The sequence below is a fragment of the Papio anubis genome, chromosome 6, assembly GCF_008728515.1.
Source record: "Papio anubis isolate 15944 chromosome 6, Panubis1.0, whole genome shotgun sequence".
NCBI classification, from domain to species: domain Eukaryota; kingdom Metazoa; phylum Chordata; class Mammalia; order Primates; family Cercopithecidae; genus Papio; species Papio anubis.
In genome coordinates this window covers 55,844,043-55,864,661 of record NC_044981.1, presented here as the reverse complement: position 1 = coordinate 55,864,661, position 20,619 = coordinate 55,844,043, and the positions used below count along the sequence as shown (strand labels likewise).

Sequence of the window (20,619 nt, the reverse complement as noted above, 5' to 3'; positions counted from 1 at the left end):
CCACTGGTATTGCAAAGCCAATAAAAAATATTTCTTGACTGTCTTAAGGAGGTTTTAAAAAGCATCCAAGTAAATTATAAGCTGCTGTCAGAGTCTAGACTGCAACAGCACAGAAACTCTTTGTCTGTGAGGCTGACAGCTGCCAAAGCCTGACCTTTCCCTAACTGGCCAACTGAAGAAACATTAATAGAATCTGTTTAACCTTACCCATTCACCTTTAATGTGACCAAGGTTAAGTCAATCAACTCAGCAATGGGAGATGCAAAATAGTCCCCATGGACAGCAATATTTACTCATTGAAACTCCCTAGAAATTTCAGATTTAAAATCTGATTTATTTACATATAGGTCAAAGAATGAAAAATATCAGTGTTTCCTTTTTGAACACTTCATATTAAGGCTTCCTATGCTATGTCATAAGGATTCAGAATCTACTATCCACCAGAAACCCAGTATAGACTAAAAAAGTATCAATGCACTGCCCAAGTCAGTAACAGAACACCAGAAATTAATGATCCCTTTTTATGTACATATTTCTCATCGAAGGACGCATAATACAACTTAGGTATAACGCTGCATCCCCTCCTAATGTAAAAATGTATTTATTTTACAGAAGTAGATCAACATAAAAGCAATTGCAGCAGCATTAAGGAAACCGAAAAGACAGAGAAATGCACACAAACACAGCACACAAGCACTTTAAGTCCAGGCTGACTCTAAGACATGTGTGCCAACAATCCAGCTTCTGTGACAAACCAAAATGGCCCCGTGGCTGCCCACTCCCTTCTGTTTCTTTCCACCTCAACTTAGGCAGCAGCACCTGACTTAGGCAGCAGCACCTGACTTAGGCAGCAGGTCACACATCAGACACCACCACATGCAACAAATGCTAGTAACTTTTGCCCAGACCTTGCTTTGTCATGAGTCTAAAAGCGTCACTGATACCTGATGAGGTATAATAGTTTTCAAATGCAAACTAAATATTCTAACCAAAGTGAAGAAAGTATACATGTCCCTATTAATGAAATGGTAAAAGTTGGGAAAGCCTACAATGAAATGGGAAGAGCTTACAGAGACCTGGAGACAAACTAATCAACAGCACCTGAATTCAAGTGCCTTAATTACCAGTATCAGATGCCATGGGAGAGTCCATGAACAAGAGAGGAAAACGTCTCTGCCTGGAAAGTGATTGCAGACTATCACGGGAATGGTTACTCTGTCAAGTCCTCTGCAATACTTTGTTACTCTATCTTCCATGAATCCCCATCAGCCACAAATACTTGATCAAGTTTTACATTCTATGGTTTATAAGGCATAATATTTTCTATACTCTATACTAACCTCCACCCACGTTCTGATCAACACCCTAGGAGGACTACCTCTCCATCCTATCCCCCAACTAACCACTAAACTAGAAAAACTAAAACAGTCACACAGGAAGCCAAAGTTACTGCTCCCTTTAGAAGCTGTATAAGACCAACCTGGGATGTACAAATATGGATATCAACCATTCCTTCAGCCAATCTTTCAAGTTTATCCGTATTTATGCATGTTATTTTAATGAACAGGTTTATTATAATGCATCTCAAATGACTAGCAAAATGAAACAGGATATAAATTTATAAATAAATAAAATATGGCAAACAGATTAGAAGCAACTAGAGTAATTTTAAACACCAACACTCTTGTTACAACTGCACACATTTCCCATAAATTCCTGTTTCCTAAAACAAAAAGACTCAAAATCAGCTTTTTTTTTTAATTGCAGTAAAAACACATCAAGCTAATTGACTCCAAACTTCTTCACAATACAGGCATATGCTGTTTCTGTATTCTCTGTAATATTACTACCTAGCATATATGCCATGCACAGTACTAAGCACTCTATACACACTACCTCATTTAAACCTCACAAATCTGTGAGGTGGAAATCATTATTATCCTCTTATTTCTTTGAGAGACAGGGTCTTGCTCTGCAGCCCAGGGTGGGCTACAGATCATAGTCTACTGTAGCCTCCAACACCTGGGCTCAAGTAATCATCCCACTTCAGCCTCCCAAGTAGCTGGATTACAGGTGTGCACCACTACACCCTGCTATTTTTTTATTTTTCGTAGAAATGAAAAACAATATGGAAGTTCCTCAAAAAATTAAAAATAGAACCACCATATGTTCCAGCAAAATCTATTACTGGGTATGTATCTGAAGGAAATGAAATCAGTATGCCGAAGACATCTGCACACCCATATTTACTGCAGCACTAATCACAACAGCCAAGATATGGAATTAACCTAAGTGTCCATCAACAGATACATGGATTTTTTTAATGCGATATATACACATAATGGAATAATATTCAGTCATAAAAAAGATGAAAATCCTGCCACTTGCAACACCATGAATGAAACAGTGATATTACGTTAAGTAAAAAAAGCCAGGCACAGAAAGACAAATATGTCAGATTTTATTCATATGTGGAATCTAAAAAAGTTGATCTCATAGAAATAGAGAGTAAAATAGTGATTACCAGCTGCGGGGGTGGTTAGGGAGGAAAAGAGGTTAGAGAGATGTTTGTCAAAGGATGCATAATCACAAGAGTATTAAGTTCAAGAGATCCATTGTACAACATGGTGACTACAGTTAATGACAACAAATTGTATTGTTGAAAAATGCTGAAAGTGGATATTAAGTATCCTCACCACAAAAATAACTATGTTGATGTAATACATTTGTTAATTAGCTAAATGTAATCATTCCACAATGTATACTTTGAAACATATTTTACACAGTGAATACATACAATTTTATGTCAATTTTTAAGTAAATTTAACAGAAAAAAATTAAACACAGGTGGGAAAAATAAATAAATAGAAAATTGAGAAAACAGTTGGTGAAAGTTCCCAGAAAATAAAATAAAAAGACAAAGATTGAATGTCAGGACAGAAAAGAAAATAAGAGTACCAATCCAGAAGATGTAAATTCCAACAAATAAGAGATTATAAAGACATAACATAGAAAATAGAAGAAATTATTAAAACAATAATAAAAAGAGATTTCCTAACTGAAGAATCAAATCTTCAGATTAAAAGAGCCCACCAAGTTCCCATCCCAAAAAAGTGAAAAAAGATGCAGACATCGCCATGAAAGTTCACTACACAAGGGAGTGGGATTGGCAAAGGACACAAAGTGACATGCAAAGAATAAGAAGTCAAAATGAAATCAGGCTTCTCAAGAGCAACTCTAGAAGCTAAAAGGTTCAGCAAGCAATATCTCCAAAATGTCAATGAGAAATATTCCCAACATACAGGTATTTGCCTGTATACCAAGGCAAATTACACTCAAGTTTGACAGTATAATAAATACATTTTTCATACAATCTAGAACACAAAAAGTTTACCTCTGTTGATATATTAAGAAATAATATGTATGACCACACTAGCACAATGGCAGGTGGTATGGAACAGAGCATATGGGAACAAAAGTTTGTACACTATTGAAATTAACTTAATGCTAATCCCAATTAGATTGTTTTAAAATAAAATATAATTATAATTCTAAGGGAAACCACTAAGAAAATAACTCAAAAAATATAGCAAAATAAACAGCTAGGGAATTAAAATAGTACACTAGAAAGTACCAATTTAACACAAAGAAGGCAGTAATGGAGAAATAGAGGAACAAAAAAAAACCTTAAGACATAGGAAACACATAGATGGCACATGGAAATCCTAAGTTATCCTAAGTTATCAGTAATTAAACATAAATGGATAAAACAATCCATGCAAAAGTCAGAGACTTCCAAAATGAATAAAAAATAAAAGAATATGATCCAACTATATGATATCTACAACAAACACACTTTAGATTCAAACACACGTAAAGGATGAAAATAAAAAGAATAGAAAAAGACATATCACGTAAACAACAACCATAAAAGATCTGGAATGGTTATGCTAATATCAAACAAAACAGACCTTAAAACAACAACAAAAAAATGTTGCTAGAGAGGAACATTTCATGATGATAAAAGAGTCAACCCATCAAGAAGATTTAACAATTATAAACATACATGCACCTAACAAGAGAGCCCCAAAATAAATGAAGCAAAAACTTACAGAATTAAAGATAATAAATAGGCCGGGCACGGTGGCTCACACCTGTAATCCCAGCACTTTGGGAGGCTGAGGTGGGCGGATCATGAGGTCAGGAGATGGAGACCATCTTGGCTAACCCAGTGAAACCCCATCTCTACTAAAATTACAAAAAATTAGCCAGGTGAGGTGGCAGGCGCCTGTAGTCCCAGCTACTTGGGAGGCTGAGGCAAGAGAATGGAGTGAACCCAGGAGGCGGGGCTTGCAGCGAGCCAAGATTGCGCCACTGCACTCCAGCCTGGGCGACAGAGTGAGACTCCATCTCAAAAATAAATAAATAAATAAAAATAAAAATAATAAATAAACAATAACAGTTGAAGACTTTAGTACCCGATTTTCAATAATGGATAGAACAAATAGGCAGAAGATGAACAAGGAAACAGAAGCTTTGAAAAACACTATAGACTAACCAGATCTTACAGACTATATCTACAGAACACCCCAACCAAGAACAGCAGATACACGTTCTTCACAAGCACACAAGGAACATCCTCTAGAACAGATCGCATGCTAGGTCATAAAATAAAATTCAATAAATGTTAAAAGATTGCAGTCATGTAAAATATATTCTCAAACTAAAATGGGAATTAAAACCAGTAACGGAAGTTCAGGAAATTCAAAAACGTGGAAATTAAACACTTCTAATCAATGTGTCAAAGAAAAAAAATAATACTCTGAAATAAATGAAAAAGAAAACACAGCATACAAAAACTCATAGTTTGCATCTAAAGCAGTGCTCACAGGAAAATTTATAGCTATAAGTGTCTACATTTAAAAAGAAAAAACATCTCAGATAAATACCCTAAACTCCTACCTTAAGAAACTAAAAGAAAAGAGCAAACCAAACCAAAGCAAGCAGAAGGAAGGAAATACTAAAGACTGTAGTGGAAACTAGTGAAATAGAGTCTAGAGAATAACACAGAAAAATCAATGAAACCAAAGTTGGTTCTTTGAAAAAATCCTGTAACAATGACAAACCTCTACCTAGATGACAAAAAAAAAGAGAGAGAGAGAGAAGACTCTAATTGTTAAAATCAGGAAAGAAAGAGAAGACATCATCACCAATCCTTTTATTTTCTTAAAGAAATCAAAAGGATAATAGAACACTAAGAATAACCACATGAATCAATTAGATAACTTAGATGAAGTGAACAATTCCCAAAAAAGACACAAATTACTAAAACTGACTCAAAAAGTAATACAAAACTTAAATAGATTCATAAGTAAAGAGAATGAACTGGTAATTTTAATGACCCACAAACAGAAGCCCAGGCCCAGATGAATTCACTGGTAAATTCTACCAAACATTTAAAAGATAATTAACACCAATCCTTCACAACCTCCTCCAAAAAAATGGAAGAGGAGGAAACATTTCCCAACTGATTCTACGAGGCCAATATGATCCTAATACCGAAACCGGATATAGACATCACAAAAAAACTACAGAATAGTATCCATTATCAATAGAGATGCAAAAATCCTCAACAAAATACTAGCAAACCAAACAAAGCAGCATATTAAAAAGATTATATAACATGACCAAGAGGGATTTATTCCAGGATTGCAAGGTTGGTGTAACAGCCAAAAATCAATTAATGTAACACAACATGCTTTTTTTTTTTTTTTCTGAAACAAAGTCTCACTCTTTTGCCCAAGCTGGAATGCAGTGGCGTGATCTCAGCTCACTGCAACCTCCACCTCCCAGGTTCAAACACTTCTACTACCACAGCCTCCCAAGTAGCTGGGACTACAGGCACGTGCCACTGTGTCTGGATAATTTTTTGGTTTTTTTTTTTTTTCCAGTAGAGATGGGGTTTCACTATGTTGGCCAGGCTGGTCTTGAACTCCTGACCTCGTGATCTGCCCGTCTCAGCCTCCCAAAGTGCTGGGATTACAGGCATGAGCTACCGCACCCAGCCCAACATACCATATTAATAAAGGACAGAAACCATAGGATCATCTTAATTGGTGCAGGAAAAGCACTGACAAAATACAACATCCTTTCTTAATGAAAGTATTCAACTAGAATTAGAAGAAAATTTCCTCAATCCGACAAAGGGCATCTATTAAAAAAACACACAGCTAATACCATGTAACATAGTGAAAGACATCTTTCCCCCGACATCATGATGAATGCTATTGCCGCTTTTATTCAACACTGTACTGGAGATTCTAGCTGGGCAACTGGGCAAAAATAAAGAAACAAAAAGCATCCTGATTAGAAAGTAAGGAGTCAGAATATCTCTGTAGAAAACATAACCTCATAATAAATCCACTATAAAACTGTTAGAATTTTTAAAAAATACAATACAAAAAATTAGCTGGGCATGGCAGCAAGCAGGAGGCTGAGGCAGGAGAATGGCGTGAACCTGGGAGGGGGGTCTGGCAGTAAGCCGAGATCGCGCCACTGCACTCCAGCCTGGGTGACAGAGCGAGACTCCGTCTCAGGGAAAAAAAAAAAACCAAGTTTAGCAAGGTTGCAGGATACAAGATCAATATACAAAAATCACCTGGATTTTTATATACTAGCAATGAACATTCCAAACGTGAAATGAAGAAAACAACTCCACTTACAATAGCATTGAATAATAAAATATTTAGGTATAAATTTAACAAAAAATTACAAGACATTGTTGAAAGAAAATTAAAGAATATCTAAATAAATAGAAAGACATCCCATGTTCATGGATTGGAAGACTTAATATCATTACAAAAGAGTACCTCCCAAACTGATCTACAGATTCAGTGTAATCCCAATGTGAATCCTAGCTAGCTTCTTGGTAGAAATTAACAAGTTGATCCCAAAATTCATTAAAAAATGCAAGGAACCCAGAATAGCCAAAACAATCTTAAAAAAAGAACAAAGCTGGAGAATTCATACTTCTCAACTTTAAATCTTAACAACAAAGCTACAGTAACCAATAATCAAAACCACGTGGTATTGACATAACGACAGACAGATCAATGGAATAAAAGTAAGGGTACTGAAATAAATGTTTACATTGACAGTTGTATTTGTCTGTTCCCACGCTGCTATAAAGAACTGCCTGAGACTGGGTAATTTATAAAGGAAAGAGGTTTAATCCTGAGGCCTCCGCGTGTCTGGGGAGGCCTCAGGAAACTTACAATCACGGCAGATGGCACCTCTTCACAGGGCGGCAGGGGAGAGAATGAGAACAAAGTGAAAGGGGAAGCCCCTTATAAAACCATCAGATCTCATGAGAATTTACTATCATGAGAATAGCATGGGGGAGACTGCCCCCATGATTCAGTTACCTCCCACCAAGTCCTTCCCATGACACATGGGGATTATTGGAACCATAATTCAAAATGACATTTGGGTGGGGTCACAGTCAAACCATATCAATAGCCAACTGGCTTGACAAGTGTGCCCAGATAAATCAATGAGGAAAGCAGTCATTTCAACAAATGATGTTGGGACAACTAGATATCTACATGCAAAAGAATGAAGTTGGACCCTTCCTTGACACCATGTATAGAAATTAATTCAAAATGAACCACAGATATGCTAAAACTACAAAACTGTTAGAGAAAAAACTGTAGGAGTAAATCTTTATGACCTCACATTACGCAAACCCTTCTTAGACTCAACACCAAAAGCACAAGTGACAAGAAAAAAAGATAAATTAGACTTCATCCAAAGAAAAAAAAATCTTTTCATTGCAAACAATACGATCAAGAAAAGATAACCTTCAGAATGGGAGAAAACATTTGTAAATCATATGATAATGGACTTGTATCCAGAATATGCAAAGAACACACAACAATAAAAAGACAAACAATTCAACTAAAAAACAGGCAAAGGATTTGAACAGACATCTTTCCACAGATGATACACAAATCACCAATAAGCACATGAAAAGATGTTCAGCTTCATTAGAAATGCAAATCAAAACCACAATTACATACCACTTCATACCCACTATGATGGCTATATTTTTTTAAAAGGTAACAATTTTTGGTGAGGCTGTGGAGAAAGTGGAACCCTCATCCACTCCTGGTAAGATATATAATGATATAGCCACTTTGGAAAACATTTTGATAGCTCCTCAAAAGTTTAAACACAGAATCACCCTTTGATCTAGCAATTCCACTCCTAGGTATACACCTGAGAGAAAGGAAAACATATTCACACAAAAACCTGGACACAAATATTCACTGTAGCATTATTCATAATAGCCAAAATGTGGAAACCATCCAAATGTCCCTCAAATGCTGAACAGGTAAAATATTATTTGGCAATTAAAAAATTAAGTACTGATACATTCTACAGCATAGATGAAACTTGAAAATATTATGCTAAGTAAAATAAGCTGATCATAAGGGACCAAATATTGTATGACTCCATTTATATGAAATGTTCAGAACAGACAAATCCAGAGACAGAAAGCAGGTTAGTGGCTGCCAAGGGTTGGGAGAGGAAGAAGAGGGAGTGACCATAAATGGGTATGAGGTTTCATTTTTAGGGTGATGAAAATGTTCTAAAATTACATAGTGGTGTTAGTTGTACAATCTGTAATTACACTAAAAACCAATGAATTATACATTGTAAAAGGGGGCATGTCAAGATTTGTGAATTCTAGCTCAATAAATCTATTATTTAAAAAACTATATGTGACAATGCGTTGAGACACTCTAAAACTGGGGTCTCCAACTCTCAGGCCGCAATACCAGCACCAGTCCATGGCCCGCTAGGAACCAGGCTGCACAGGAGGTGACCAGTGAGTGAGCATTACCACCTGAGCTCCACTTCCTGTCAGATTAGTGGAGACATTAGATTCTTATAGGAGTGCGAACCCTACTATGAACTGCACATGTGAGGGATCTAAGATGTGCATTCCGTATGAGAATCTAATGCCTGATGATCTGAGGTGGAACAGTTCATCCCAAAACTATCCACATCCCTCCCCGCCCTGCTATCTCAGTCCGTGGAAAAATTGTCTTCCACAAAACCAGTCCCTGGTGCCAAAAAGGTTGGAGATAGCTGCTCTAGAATAAATAATAGACCTTCTCAAGGACACTTCTCTCTATAAACTACTAAAAATCAGTAATTTCAACAAAAGCAAAAAATAAACTATTTCTAATATGAACGGATAAATTAACTGTAATTGATAATTGCAATAATGGACTTCACCAAGGATAAAAGTTAAAAACAAAATGGAAGATGCAATGGTTTTGGTTCAGATGGTACCATGCATGACATCTGTCTATGCAAAGGTAGATGTGACTTAGAAACCTCATGAAGCAAATGAAAGAAACTATAGAAACTGCCTCCCTAGCATATATTCAATACTAAACGTCTACAGAATGTTTGTTCACTTCCCTTCACAGTCTCTTTTCCCTAACTCATATACTCCATAGTGTTCCTTGATACAGTGGATATGTCTTCTACTTGTCAGACAGAACAATGTCTTTCACCTATTGCAACTTCTACTTTTTTACTTTATTTGGCTTCAAGCCATGCATTCCAACAACAAAACAGAGTCTCAGCCAGTCCTACTACCATCTGACTGCTCTAAAACTTCCAAAACAGAATTTTTCTACATTCCCATTGTGGCATATATCTACCTAAAAGACATAAATTCTAGGCCAGGCACAGAGGCTCACACCTGTAATCCCAGCACTTTGGGAGGCTGAGGCGGGCATATCACCCAAGGTCAGGGGTTTGAGACCAGCCTGGCCAACATGGTGAAACCATGTCTCTAAAAATACAAAAATTAGCCGGACATGGTGGCACACACCTGTAGTCCCAGCAACTCAGGAGGCTGAGGCAGGAGAATCGCTTGAACCCAGGAGGTGGAGGTTGCAGTGAGCTGAGATCACACCACTGCATTCCCACCTGGATGACAGAGTGAGGCTCCATCTCAAAAAAAAAAAAAAGATATAAATTCTATTTCCAATACTTATCCCTGTTAAAAGATCTCTTCTTTTTTATATAATTACAATACATAAATCATTCAGATTTATCTGCAAAACTATTCAGACAGATTTCACTCACAACTGACTTTTTGTTTTTTGGGTTTTTGTTGTTTTTTTTTTTTTTTTGAGATGGAGTCTTGCTCTGTTGCCCAGACTGGAGTGCAGTGGCATGATCTCAGCCCATCACAACCTCCACCTCCCGGGTTCAAGCAATTTTCATGCCTTAGCCTCCTGACTAGCTGGGATTACGGGCATGCAGCACCATACCTGGCTAACTTTTGTATTTTTTGTAGAGTGGGGGTTTCACCATGTTGGCCAGGATGGTCTCAAACTTCTGACTTCAAGTGATCTGCCCACCGCAGACTCCCAAAGTGCTGGGATTACAGGTGTGAGGTACCATGCCCCGCCTGACAACTGACTTTTATATAAAGTATTACCTCCTCTAAATTTCACAACTATAAATAAGTAACCATCACTTGTCTAGTTTAACACATTATTAATTTTGAAATTTTTTGGCCAACAAAATTTTGGTTAAAGGTGAACCTTTATAAACGAAACCTTCTTGTGCTTTAATAAAGCACATATTTAACAGAGGAACTAAATGTGAGACTATGTTATTAAGGAGCCCCTTTTCTTCTAGTCATAGAGAAGGAAAGACATATTGTTATCCAAAGCTATTAGCTACTGTTTCAGACAGGTGCTTGGAGAATGTAAAGAGAATACACCACACATTAGTACCAGCACTTAAGACAGAAGGGAAAAATGAACGGTGAGAACAATTAGAAATAACTACAAAAATATACTTACAGCCTCAAACTGCAATTGGCTATCCTTTAAGAAATCCTGAATTTTATCCTTGGGTAAAATGCTGAATCTAAATCGAAGGAGATCCATTTCTTGTTGAATGAACCAGCGTCTAAGTTCTTCACTGAAATGAAGACAGAAAGCATGAGTACAAACTAAAAATCCAGTGATTATTAAATCTAAGAAATGTTTATAAAACAATATTCAGACATAAGCAAGATGCCAATGGACAGCAGTTAAAAACATGCAAGTCCTCTATCATGGTAAGGAGAATATCAATACCACATATCACAATCTTCTAGGGATGTGTTGGGTACAAGGTATAGCGGGTGTTAAAAATTAAAAGGATTAAATACAGAATGCTTCGAGCCCAGCTGCATTATTTTTAAATAACATAAAATACTTCATGCATTTAATGTAACTTCAAAATATTCATTTTATGTTAGAAAATAGGGGCTGGTATGGTGGCTCATGCCTGTAATCCCAGTACTTTGAGAGGTCAAGGCAGGCAGATCACCTGAGCCCAGAAGTTTGAGACCAGCCTGAGCAACTTGGTAAAACCCCATATCTACAAAAAAATTAGCCAGGCATGGTGGCATGTGCCTATAGTCCCAGCTTCTCAGGAGGCTGAGGCGGAAGGATCACCTGAGCCCACAGAGGTTGAGGCTGCAGTGAGCCGAGATGGCACCACTGTACTCCAGCCTAGGCAATGGCATGAGACCCTAGCTCAAAAAAAAAAGAGAGAGAGAGAAAAAGAGAAAAAAAAAAAAAGAAAATGGGGAAATGGGGCACTCCTTTGGCTTGAGGTGTCTTTATAAATGCCAAATAAAAGACACCAAAGTTTTTAAGGCAACTTTGATCAGATTAACTTTGCAAAGGAAACTTTGCTTATGGCTTTACAATTTATAATTTCACAAAATTTAATATGCACATGTATACCACAATATTTAAAAGCAATAAAATGTTCATTTATAAGGCAGATACTAACGGGCGTTACTGTTATATAATAAAATAATTACCCTACTGGATGCAAAATATGATTTCACATTTTTAGGAGATTTTCACAGATTGTCAGCAACGTATTTATTATATAAATTTCATAAACTACATATGCTTTTTTACAGAAGAAAAACTCTAGAACCAAAACTGGTAAGTAATTTACCAATTATTATCTTGGGATAGTAAGCAATTCAAGAGTCTCACTTGATAATCCTATTAATTAAAAAAAAGACAGCCATAACTAAATTATGTGACCAAAATTAATATGTGGGGAAAAACAGTTTTAAAAAAAGCAACTAACTTTACTACCTCTGGGTGGCACTATTAACTTTAAAAAACCAACTACCAAACAAAAATCTTAGATGTAACTGGCCCATAGAGCTCAAATTCCAAAAACCTGTATCAAATTCAAGTGTGGGTTTCATTAACTGTTTCTTATAAATACTATTCTTTTTTTGCAGGAAAAGTATCAAAAGTCCTTCCTCCCAATAAAATCCTTTCCAATTTAAAATCCCAAATGAAGAGTCTCTCTTATAAACTTAAAAAGTGTTTCATCAGGCAAAATTTTGTGATAGAATTTTTTTCAGTATTTTTAAGTAAACAATTCGCTCCAAACTATTTACTATAACAGTGTTCAACCCCATGATCAACTGGTTCCTGATGTTATTCTGGGTTTTCCTATGTTCAGTACAACACATCAACTTACCACACACCAATTTATAACCCATGACACCAGATTTGACTGTGAGAATATAAACATATACTCACGACTGGCAATAAGCAAGCCGCAAAATAAAATGAGAAATATGATCTCTTCTTCGCGGTTCATATTCATCTTCTAAGTTTTCCTTAAAAATAATGACACATGAATAAAATAAATGCATTAGAATGGTAAGAGGTATAAAGAAATACTGAGCTAGCCTGAGCCAATGGTAAAGTAAGTTTCAAAAACATTTCTTTTTTTAGAGATGGGGTCTCGCTCTATCACCCAGTCTGGAGGGTAGTGGTCAATCACAGCTCACTATAACTTCCAACTCCTGGGTTCAAGTGATCCTCCAGCCTCAACCTCCCAAAGAGCTGGGACTACAAGCGACACCCACCATGCTCCGCTAATTTTTTTATCTTTTGTGTAGATGGAGTCTCAATAGGTTGCCCAGGATGGTTACGAACTCCTGGTCTCAAGCAATCCTCCTACTCTACTCTCTCAAAGCAGTAGAATTACAGCCATGAGCCACCACACCCAGTCCCAAAACATTTCTTCTGTTTTTTTTTCTTTTTACTTTAAGTTCTGGGATACACATGCAGAACGTGCAGGTTTGTTACAATAGGTATACACGTGCCATGGTGGTTCGCTGCACCTATCAACCCATCATCTAGGTTTTAAGCCCCGCATGCATTAGGTATTTGTCCTAATGCTCTCCCTCCCTTTGCCCCAAACCCCCTGACAGGCCCTGGTGTGGGGTGTTCCCCTCCCTGTGGCCATGTGTTCTCATTGTCAAAACATTTCTTAATATGCTTTTCAGGGCAATTATCATTTACCTTAAGCTATCAATCAGATGAAACCGAGAAGCAAACTAATCTCAACAAAACCTCTTGAGTTTGGACCCCACTATTTTCTTCCCACCAACCCCTCTCTTTTAATTTTCTTCTTATCCAGCCTATATCCAGGGTGCTCACCACTTCAACAACTTCTTACACCAACCTCAGCTTCTTTAATTTCAGCCATTTGGCAAAACTTAGATTCTTAATCTACAACTACACTCTGCAGTCCTATTCTCAAAATGCTAAGAACCTCTGGAGAAAAAACACAACTATGGGAATTTGGAAAATATAATTTCATGGCCTATAATCTCAACTAGATCCTTGCCAATAGTCAGATCCAAAATAATAAGCGCAAACATGTCTTGAGCACTTACTAGGTACCAGGCATAAAAGTGCCCTAAACATTTTTAAGGCATGAACCCATTTAATCCTTTAAAAAAAAAAAAAAAAAAAATCCCTACAAGGTAGGCACTACTATAATCTTATTTTACAGATAAGGAAACTGAGGCACAAAGAAGTTATGTAACTTGTTCAGGGTCACAAAGTTTGTCCAGAGTAAGCAGCAGTATTGAGATTTGACAAAAAATCATCTCCTTCCTCACCTCTCAGAAAATCTTCAGTCTTCACCAGTTATCCCAAGACCCCTACTACAGCACCTTTCCCTTCTCTCTGAACAGATGACTTCACCTACTTTACAGAAAATAAAGGCTACCAGGCAGACTCCTTCAGTCCCAAGCTTCCACATACACATGTGTGTTGCCTTCCATCTATCTCTACAAAGCATCTCCTCTTCCTGGCATGTAAAGCTATATTAGTCCATTCTCATGCTGCTAATAAAGACATACTCAAGACTGGGTAAACCCATAAAAGGAAAGAGGTTTAACTGACTCACAGTTCCCCAGGGCTGGGGAGACCTCAGGGAACTTACAATCGTGGCAGAGGGGGAAGCAAACACGTCCTTCTTCACATGGTGGCAGTAAGGAGAAGTGCTGAGCAAAATGGTGAAAAGTCCCTTATAAAACCATCAGATCTTGTGAGAACTCACTATCTAGAACAGCAGCATGGGGGTAACTGCCCCCATGATTCAATTACCTCCCACAGGGTCCCTCCCACAACACGTGGGGATTATGGGAACTGCAATTCAAGATGAGATTTGGGTGAGGACACAGCCAAACCATATGAAAAGCTAATTCCCGCACCTAAACACCGCAACCCATTTGCTTGTGCCTCTTAAAGAGCCTGACTTATCAAATGCTCTCTCAAAGTTTTATCTTCAAGCTCCCCTCTTCCCCATTCTATTCTAGATCTTCTGCTCAGCTTATAAACATGTTTAAGTATCTCCTGTCATACATGTACAAATGTGTGCTTGTATATCTTCTCCCTTCCCTAAAACAACCTCTATATTCCGCCCTATTTTTCTCTTTTCAGCTACACATTTTAAAAGAGTACATCTTCTATATCCACCTCTCCACCTTCCTTCTCCAACCACTGTCATTGTTCTGGTCTCTGCCCCTATCCACAAGGGCCCATCCAGTTGCTAAATCCAATGGACACTGTACAATTCATCTTACATGATCTATCTTAAGCTTCTGAAACTATTGTGGTTAAAAGCACCACCACAGAAACAAAATACCCAGATTCAAATCGTGGCTCCACCATTTACCATCTTATGAGCTTGGGCAAATTATTCAGTCTGTGAATAAATAGGTTGTATCTGTAAAATAGGGATGATAATAATACCTACCTCATAAGACTGCTGTATGAATTACATACATGGGCTAATATATGTAATGCACTTAGAACAAGGTCTGGTATATAGTAAACATACTATTAATATAAATATCTGCTGTTGTTATTCCCTATTATCATTATTAATATCATGATCATTATTATTGAAACTCTAGCCCTCCTTGGCTTCTATGACACTACTATCCTGGTTCATCTCCTACTTCTGAGAAAGCTCCTTTCCATTCTCCTTCCCAAACTCCTCCAATTCCACTTTACCTTCAATACTGGTATTCCTCATGTCTTTACTTCCACCATCATCTCTTCTCTCTCAAATATCTTCCTAGGGTGCTCTTACCTACTCCTGGTGATTCCAACCTTCTGCTAAATCTATACTCCCACCAGATGTCTTCCTGTATATTCAGACCTGCATATCCAATTGTCCACTAGACATCTCCACAGGCACCTCAAATTCATGTTAAGAACTAAACGCTACATCTTCCAAGACTTGCTTCCCCTCCTGCATATCGCATCTCAAAATATTACCACCATCCACTAATTTTCCTAACTAGAAATCTGGGTGTCATTTATAACTCTTCTCTGTCCATTCCCCCTACAATCAGTCACTAAAACCTTTTGATCCTACCTTCTTAATACCTCTTCAACCGGTCCCCTTCTCTCATTTAATTCAGACTCTCATCATTTCCAGGCTTCTAACTGGTTTCCCTCCTAACAGACATGACCCTGTCAATCTGCAGTTGGCAGTCATCTTCCCAAAATGAAAATCTAACCACATCTGTCAACATGCAGCTCCACTACTACCTCTTCTGGAAAGCCATCCCAAACCTCCCCAATCTGAGCTGCATAATTATATATGTTTTTGGAGTTCCTGGAGCATGCATCTATAAACACAGTCATCGTCCTGTATTGCACGGGATACATTTGGCAATGTCTGGAAATATGTAGGGGTAAAAGCCAGAGATGCTACTGAGCATCCTACAATGCACAGGAGAGTCCCTGCAACAAGGAATTATTAGACCCAAAATGATGTTAGTCCTGAGGTTGAGAAACCCTGCCATATTATAATCATCTGACTTCATGTCAATCACCCCTAATAGACTGAAGAATCTCCAGGCAGAGATCATGATACATTAGTCTTTATAAAAGCCCAGTGCCTAATATAATACCTTTCCCACAAGTGACACCCGACACATACATATATGGAAACTGAAGGAACTTTTTTTCCTTTTTTACTTACTCTGTAGGAAAACTTGAGCTTTCGAAGCTCACTCTCCAACTTACTCTGGTATTGTTCAGTTCCCTTCACATAGCTCACTCCAAGATTTTCAACTGATTTTAACACTAAAAAGAAAAAAGGTACAAATGCAAGATAATGTTTTAAAACTAAATCCAAAACAAAATCTATGGAGGGCAATTCCATAATTACTTGTTTATAGAATATGACAAGTAATTGCCAGTTTATTTCCTGTAACTACATTATATAAACTATATATGCTTATAAGATGATAATGTCCATCTATGTGCAGAAAATATCCATGTCTCATAGCATAATCTAATACCAGGGATTCTCAATCAGGGAAGAGGGATGGACGGTGAATAATCATTCCCGTACTGAGCTGCTGCTGCTGAGGAACAGAAAAGTATGTCAGTATGGGAAAAAAACTAGGCACTCCTTGTTTGCATCCTTCATCTGTGAGCTGCCTGTTACGCAGCAGGCATCATTCACTTGGCATAGATTCAACAGGAAAAAAGCATCCCTTCCTTTCCTGATGAAGCCGAGGACAGGGCACAACAGTGAAGAAGAAGGGCCATCCAGTCAGCCAAATGAACCATCCTGAACAGATGCTACATACTGTTCAAAGGTTCCTAAAGCACCTTATCAATCTTTCCTCAAATGAATTATTCTCTGGAGGCATTTTTGAAGTCAAGAATGAAGAACTTCTAATTGTCTCATGAACATAAACCCCATGTCCCACAGGTATGCATATCCAAATTAATTATCCTCCCCTCATTCCTACTCTTCTTCCTGCCATGCCCATCTCCATCAGCAGAGTTTCTATGCATGAGATCATCCAAGCAGGAACTTCAGCCACTCCACATCTGCTCCCTCACTCCTCATATCCAGTCACCAAATCCTATCCATGTTACCTCCTCAGTATCCCTTAACTCTCTCCCTTCCTATCATTGCCATTGTCACTATCATAGTTCAGGCTCGTATCATTTCACCTCAAGTGCCAAACCCAAGGGACACTTTTCAATCACCGTCTTAATCCCTATGAAGTATCTGACACTGCTAAGCTTTCTAAAACCCTTTTCTCCCTTGTCTTCATTCTTTCATTCAACACACAGGCACTGAGTGCCTCCTCTCTGTATTAGCAGTGCTTACCCTGCTCCTCTAAGAATGATTACCAGTGTCTCACCTTTCATTCTGATTTCCCCACAAGGATATCCTGGAACATAAACTCTGAAAACAACACTAGTGTTTCTGTTTCAATTCATGTCTAGCCCATTCTTTTCTCTAGCAACACACTGAGGATTAAGTAGGCCCCCAGGACAATGGCCACATCCTTCTTACACCCCGATATCATATCATTAGCATGGCACAAAATGCCCTCCATACTTCTCCATCCACCCTGAATTCCTGAACTTGTTACTGTTACCTCAAATATGAAATTCTCTTTCATGCTCCAAGCCTTTGTATAGGCCATTATGTCAGCTTGGAAAAACTCTTCACTTCTTCTCTGCTGGAAAATTTCTACCCATTCTTCAAGGTCCAGATCACATTTCAACTTCTCTAAGAAGCTTATTTAATCAGACTAAGTCAGTCACTCCCACTTCTTTGTTTCAACAGCACCACCATTTACTTCTAGAGCAGTTAAAATACTGAATTATGACTATTATTTTGGATGTCTGTCTCCATGTACTAGAATACAACTTCAACAAAAAATAACTTTATTCATCTCAAAATCCCTGCCACCTAGAACATAATGGCACTCAATAATATGCACTGTACAATAAATAAATGAATGAGTACCAAACCCTCAACAAATATTTCTTGAATGGATTGCTGAATGAAGGAAATGAATTATCTCAATAAATATTTGTTGAATGGATTGCTGAATGAAGGAAATAAATTATCTTCATTCATTCTCACAAAGGGTAAGTAAGTTTCTCAAGAATATATACATTCTAATTTAAATAGTACTTACATTTAACTCTATCAATAGCCAAGTTTTCAAATTCTATTAAAGATATGTTTTCAGAAGGTGGCTGCAAGTAAAACTGAAGGCAATGAGGGTAGGAAGCATTCCTCTGGTCACCTGCCAATCTCGGCATCCTCCACTTTTTTTTGGAAAACTCCATCTTGGTCACCTTAGAAGGAAGCATATAAAAAGCATAAAATTATGGAAAATAAAGTTGGAAGAAGAAAACACGAAAAAATAATTACACAAACAGAAAAAAAAAATGGACTTGAAGGCATGCACAAAATGTTAGCAGTGGCAATTCCTGGGTGATGCCCTTCTCTCTTTTCCAGATTTTCTACAATACACCTATAATAATTTTGTAATGGGGGTGGGAGAGGCGCTAGAGCAGACGCAGGTGGTGATCCTAATTTTCAGCAACATGAAAGTCAGGTGATGTTGCCTGCTCATTACAGGCCTGTGTGTCACTGCTCCTGGATCTTTACGATCCCAAGAGTTAATATAAGGTTTTACGTGGTCTGCAATCCTGAACTTAGAGGAGAGTGCTGTAGGTTCTGGCTAAATGAGGGTCTCACTTGATGGACTGGGTCCAGTTACTCACTTTCTCTGTTATGACTCTGGGAAACAGAACAACTGTCTTTCGGAACTCCTTTTCGGGAGCATCCACAAGTGCCTTATAAAAGTTCCATCCCCAACACCTCTGCCCACTCCACTAGCAAACCTATCTGCCCCCAACTCCTCCCTGGTACCTGAGTGTCTGCCCCAACCAATCAACCAATACCCACTACTCTCAACCCGCCAAGTCTGTCCTTCTGCTCCTGCTGCCTGCAAAGTGATCCGTCTCTCCTTTCTGTCGACTTGCAAGCCTCAACAACAGGATTGCTCTCTGTCCTAAATTCGCGGGAGTTTCCCTTACCTGCAAGAATTCAAACTCGGGGAAACACAAACGCTGACAGCTACCGCTCCCGGGTGGCGGGAGAGTTCATATGAAACCGGAAGCGGAAGCGATTAGCACGGAAGGCCCGCCCTCCCCCACCTCCCCTCGGCCGCTTGGAGGGGGTTGTGCCTGGGGCTCTGGGCATGCTCAGTGAAGCGCGTCTGGGAGCTCAAGGCGTTTCATGGACTTTGGCAGCTTTAAAATGTTTGGATGTCAATGTTTTGGGGATTTCTTTTTTCCCAATTTTAAGATGCATTTCCCGTACGTGGAGTAGGTAGCTTTTAACGGTTGAAACTGGGGTGCTGAATGCTAGTGGCGAAAACTCCCATACGCCGAAAATTGAACCAATGTAAGTTCGTTTGGGGACACTAACAAATATTCCGTATATTGAGGAGAATATGGCGCTTTAACCCGCAGAGCTGGCACTCATCACTTTCAATCTGGGGAGGAATGAGGAAAAAAAGCATTAGGATCCTTTTTGCACCTAGCTCACTATTAAGGGCTCTTTTTTCCCCTCGTTTAATCTTTCAGCGACGTTTAAGGTCCTATACGGTCGTATTACCCCCATTTGGCAGATGAGGAAACAAGTTACAAGATCGTCATTAGCTACATACAATACATAGTTTGAATTTCGGATTGGGCGGCAAGATCCTACTGGCAGGTTCCACGTTCAGTTCGCTCCCCGCTCCCCGGCAATGCCTCGCACAGAGTAAGCGCGCGGCTGAATTATCTGTGGAATGAACTAGAATGAATGAAAGAATGAACATTTGCAGAAATCGCTCTGCAGTCTACAGGAATTAGAAGAACCCAGCCTCGGAGGGAAGATAGGGTGGAAGAAGTGGAAGCACTGGAGATAACGCGGACGTGCCGCTTACTTTCCAGATGTCTTACGGCAGACTCACAAGCGGCGCGTCAGAGCCACCACACCAGTTCTGTCTGTAAGATTTTCGAGAACTGGAAATTAACTTCACTCGTGGCCTCTAGGAGGCGTGCCTTGCTTACAAATGTGCTGGAATGAGGCTCCGGTATAGGTAGTCGTTAGGCGATCAACTGAATGTTTTGAAATGTTCATGTTTTTAGAAATGCAAAGTACATTGAAACAATATCAAGCTTCAGAGCATCTACCCAGCCTGGACTAAACTGTGGCTGGCACTGACTTTATACCAGGACCTGTTCTAGGTGGTTTACATATCAACTCATTTTATTCTCACAACCATTTAAGATAGGCTATTCCCCCCCCCCCCGCCCCGACCCACCACCACTACCCGAGACAGTTTCTTGTTCTGTGGCCCACCCTGGA

General features: G+C 38.6%; 1 protein-coding gene across 1 annotated transcript in view; it reads right to left on the bottom strand.

Annotated features, from left to right (window-relative positions):
• The window catches only part of PRIM2 (DNA primase subunit 2), a 315,731-nt gene extending 296,318 nt beyond the window's left edge, over nt 1-19,413 (bottom strand). Inside the window, exons 1-5 of the mRNA XM_021936782.2 lie at nt 19,299-19,413; nt 18,389-18,551; nt 16,417-16,520; nt 12,660-12,739; nt 10,896-11,016 (exon numbers count right to left, since the gene is read on the bottom strand). Of these exons, the coding sequence (XP_021792474.2) occupies nt 10,896-11,016; nt 12,660-12,739; nt 16,417-16,520; nt 18,389-18,542 (459 nt within the window). The 5' untranslated portion in view covers nt 18,543-18,551; nt 19,299-19,413. The remainder of the gene's footprint in view (nt 1-10,895; nt 11,017-12,659; nt 12,740-16,416; nt 16,521-18,388; nt 18,552-19,298) is intronic.
• Nucleotides 19,414-20,619: the final 1,206 nt, after the last annotated feature.